Below are 3,753 nucleotides of genomic sequence, written 5' to 3' on the forward strand. Positions count from 1 at the left end.
AATGGCGGGAATAAGTAATGACGTTTTGTCAGCTATACTTGATAAGATGCACCTTGGTCATCTTATTGAGAACTTCCAGCGTGAAAAGGTAACTGTGGATCAAATACGTGTGCTAGCTTCTGTCGCACTTCTTTATATACCCAGGGCATTCTGGGTCGCTCCTAATTTGGAGCTTTTCGTCACCAGTACTTCTTGGGCGCCTTTCTTCCAAATTTGGTATTTGTACATTTCCCGGGAAAGTCAAATCTCGCGCGTTGCATCACTGTCCATCAAGCTCGAACTCGAAGCTTGCCCTCGCGTTTTTGACGAAATGTTCGGGGTTTCAGTAGAGCCTTTAACGTAAAAGATAGGGATCAAGTTTCGCTTACAGCCTTCTTTGAAGCATTTCCGAAAGGATGATGGTGGAAAATGAGTGGTGGAAATCGCAACTCGCACTAGAAATCCACGACGTTCTTCGTGAAAAGGAAACGAGATTGCCACCTTTCACTTCGTCCTCGCCTCAGTTGAAGCTCAGGCGTTTTCTCGTGGACTGGCTCGCTGTCTTCTCTGAGAAGATTAAAAGCTCACATGGAGTGCTTCATTTAGCTGTTTATTACATGGACTTTTTTATGGACAAGTTTGATATCGACGAACGCCAACTTTATCTCGTCGCATTAACGTGTTTGCTGCTGGCAGGTAAGCTAAACTAATTAATGTTATAGCCATTGGAAGTTAAAGATCTCATCAGCCTACAGTACACATAATAAAAAAACAGGACCGTAAGATGACACTGAGATTAACTTGCTCTTCTTTAGGCTCAAATTTAGGCATGATTTCCTTGATTTTCCAGTCCCGGTCTCTGTGTGTCGAATTAAAAATAAAGAAATAAGGGAATTGATAAGTAAACCAATTCAATGCCTTTGGGCTTTTGATTGTTTCATCTTTTTAGCTAGATTGGCCTAATAAATTGTTCCCGTTTTATCTTTATTTCGTTTACATACAAGAGGTCACAAGAGGATCAGATATTTCCTTGTTAGCCTTGGTGCCCCAAAGGGATTTCATAAGGGATTTAAAATTGTTTTCCAGACTGGAAATCGTAATTAACACTTCGCTTTCTTAAAGAAATTAAAGGTATCAAAATGTGTCATGGTTGGAACTAAACCTTCAGTTTAATTTTCCCGAGGCTCGATATGCTAAGTGCTGCTTACATTTCAAGGAAAGCACCATCTGAACATAAGATCATTTCACAGTTTTTCCTCTTTTACCTTAAATTCTTTCAGTAACAGAAAGGTAGGGGAAAATGTTTGATTCAAAGCTCTGACAATACTTTTATCTTTTGTTTCAGCCAAGTTTGAAGAAAACGAAGAAAAAATTCCTACCATATCAATATTGAATGGCTATGTCCATAATCTGTTCAGTACAGCAGAATTCCATCAAATGGAACTCCTTCTACTCAACTTTTTCTCCTGGAATTTAGACTTGCCTACACCTGTACACTTCATGGAGTATTATCTGATACATGCAATTTCAGTGCAGGACTGCCAATCAGGAAGGAGTCTTGATGACTGTACTAAACCAATGGCTTATACCAGGAAATATGTTCATTATTTCCTGGAGATTGCTTTACAAGGTGAGATATGAAAACATACAATACCAGTTTATACAGAAACATAGTAGGATGACCTCATCCAATGTGTTGCAACTACCACGCCCAGTTTCTATCTGAAGCTTAAAAGCAGTGACCACTCAGCGAATGTGACTAGCAATAAAACCATACCCTCCTAGCTGGACCTAAAGGTTCTTAGTCCAGACACTTTGCTCTCACAGTGCCTCTGTACACCCACGTGTATTTAAATAGATACCAGAGAATTGTTAGTCAGGCAACATGACAAAATGCTTGGAAGTTACTAATAAAATAAACTAACATATATAGGGTACACATACTATTGTGTAAGTTAACCATTTCTGCTCTTCTCCCATTTAGATCATTCTTTCCTGGGGTTTCCTCCTTCAGTAATAACATCAGCAGCGGTCGCAGCATCAAGGCTGCGCCTTCATCTTTGCCCATCCTGGACACCCCTTCTAATCAAGATAACATCATACACATGGGAACAGATTGCACCTTGTGTGAACATCATGTTAAGGTAGGAGAGGATTTTATATCTTATAATATGAGACAACTTCATGTTGGAAGAAACTAACTGGACTTAGTAAGAATTGCCTCCAACATCTTATCTGTTGTATGTTTAAACATGATTATTTTAAAAACTTCTATTTGATCTTAATTTCTGAATTTTAATTTTTTTAGTTACATAGAATTAATTTTATTGTGTACTGTTACTCCATATCCTTTTATCTTGTTATATATTTCACTGAAAAGCCCCAAGGGGACGTGAAATAAACCTATGTATTTAATTATCTTGTCACTAAAAGTGTCATTGGGTGATTAGCACTCAGTTTCTCCTTATATTAGCCATACATTATCAAGCAGTAAGGTAATGAGAATTGGATACAGCATCAAAAATGTTTTCCTTTTACCAGCCAACTTCCAATGCCAACTTTAAATGAATTATGCAGTAACGAGGAATTCACCTTCCTGAGAATTAGCTGGACGTAAAAGTCATTATGTTAGCTAAGAGCATTTTTTTTTATTAACATTTTTTTAGAGCACATGATGCGGATGAGAAAGCCATGTCACAGCAGAAAGCAATAAATGCCAAAGGGTGAAATGCCTTTATGAGAATAACTGGAAAGAATAACAATAGGAATGGATGATAATGCACATTATAAGATGGACTGATATACATACACAGCTCCTGGTGTGAAATTTGAATGTCAACTAGTGAACAATTAATTTTAGCACCAAAACCCAGCATCCTCTACAGTGTGATCAATTAATTTTCAATTTTACTGAAAATTACTGATTCATACGAAATGTAGTCTTCAATGACTTGCACCGGTTAACTAAGAACCGATATTACCCTCTCTGAGGCAACTGTAAGTTGATATTAACTGAAATGTAGCCATGGCACATCTGTTCCACGTTACGACAACAGCTCTATCACAGCCATTGAGCCACTTATCCTCAATTTGTTGTACTCGGCATTTTCGGCCAGTAATGGTTAATCTTGTTTTCAGTGTGTTGGTTCCTTCATACATTCATCATTGGTACAAAGAACAGGAAAATAAACATGTAATATTTCAAAATGTTTTGATTAAAGCATCAGCTCAAATTCATCGCATTGTTGTTGCATCCCTCTGAGCACTGAGCAACTTGTACCACAGTAGCAACAAGGCTACAATTGCCTTTCCAATTTGTTCTCTTCATGAGTTTGCATCCCCACAACATGAATAAGACTCCTTGATTGGCAGTTGCTTGCCAGCAACCAACCTGCTGCCAACAAGCCAGCTGTTCATACTTGGATGGTTGTCTTAGCAGGATCAGCTTCACCAGGATGGAAAGTAGTGCAAATGTACAAAACAAACCAAAACCTTTGCAACATTATAAAGCTGGGTGTAAATGCCCAGACTGCAGTAATAAATTTTTTTCACAACTGTTGAAGCTGTCTGCATTGTCACTCTAACAAAAATTCTTCTTGCAATAATATTAATAACTCTCAAAGCCAACTTGAATTTGATTTTGCCTGCTTGTTAGAATATGCATCACTTTTTCTTCAAACAAAACTTTATCCTAAGATGAAAACAGCCTGGCCTAACCTGAATAAGCATTCAAAAGAGAACAAAATTCTAAAATAAATTGACAACACAGCCGAA

General features: G+C 37.8%; 1 protein-coding gene across 1 annotated transcript; it reads left to right on the plus strand.

Annotated features, from left to right (window-relative positions):
• The first annotated feature begins 395 nt into the window (after nt 1–395).
• On the plus strand, nt 396–2,785 carry LOC110042635 (cyclin-J-like). Its single transcript, XM_089284255.1, has 4 exons — nt 396–675; nt 1,325–1,609; nt 1,964–2,123; nt 2,646–2,785. The coding sequence occupies exons 1-4, from the start codon at nt 396–398 to the stop codon at nt 2,704–2,706; spliced, it is 786 nt and encodes a 261-aa protein (XP_089140381.1). The 3' UTR covers nt 2,707–2,785.
• Nucleotides 2,786–3,753: the final 968 nt, after the last annotated feature.

Source organism: Orbicella faveolata, unplaced genomic scaffold (assembly GCF_042242905.1).
Source record: "Orbicella faveolata isolate gen_17 unplaced genomic scaffold, um_ofav_v1 contig_1, whole genome shotgun sequence".
NCBI lineage: Eukaryota > Metazoa > Cnidaria > Anthozoa > Scleractinia > Merulinidae > Orbicella > Orbicella faveolata.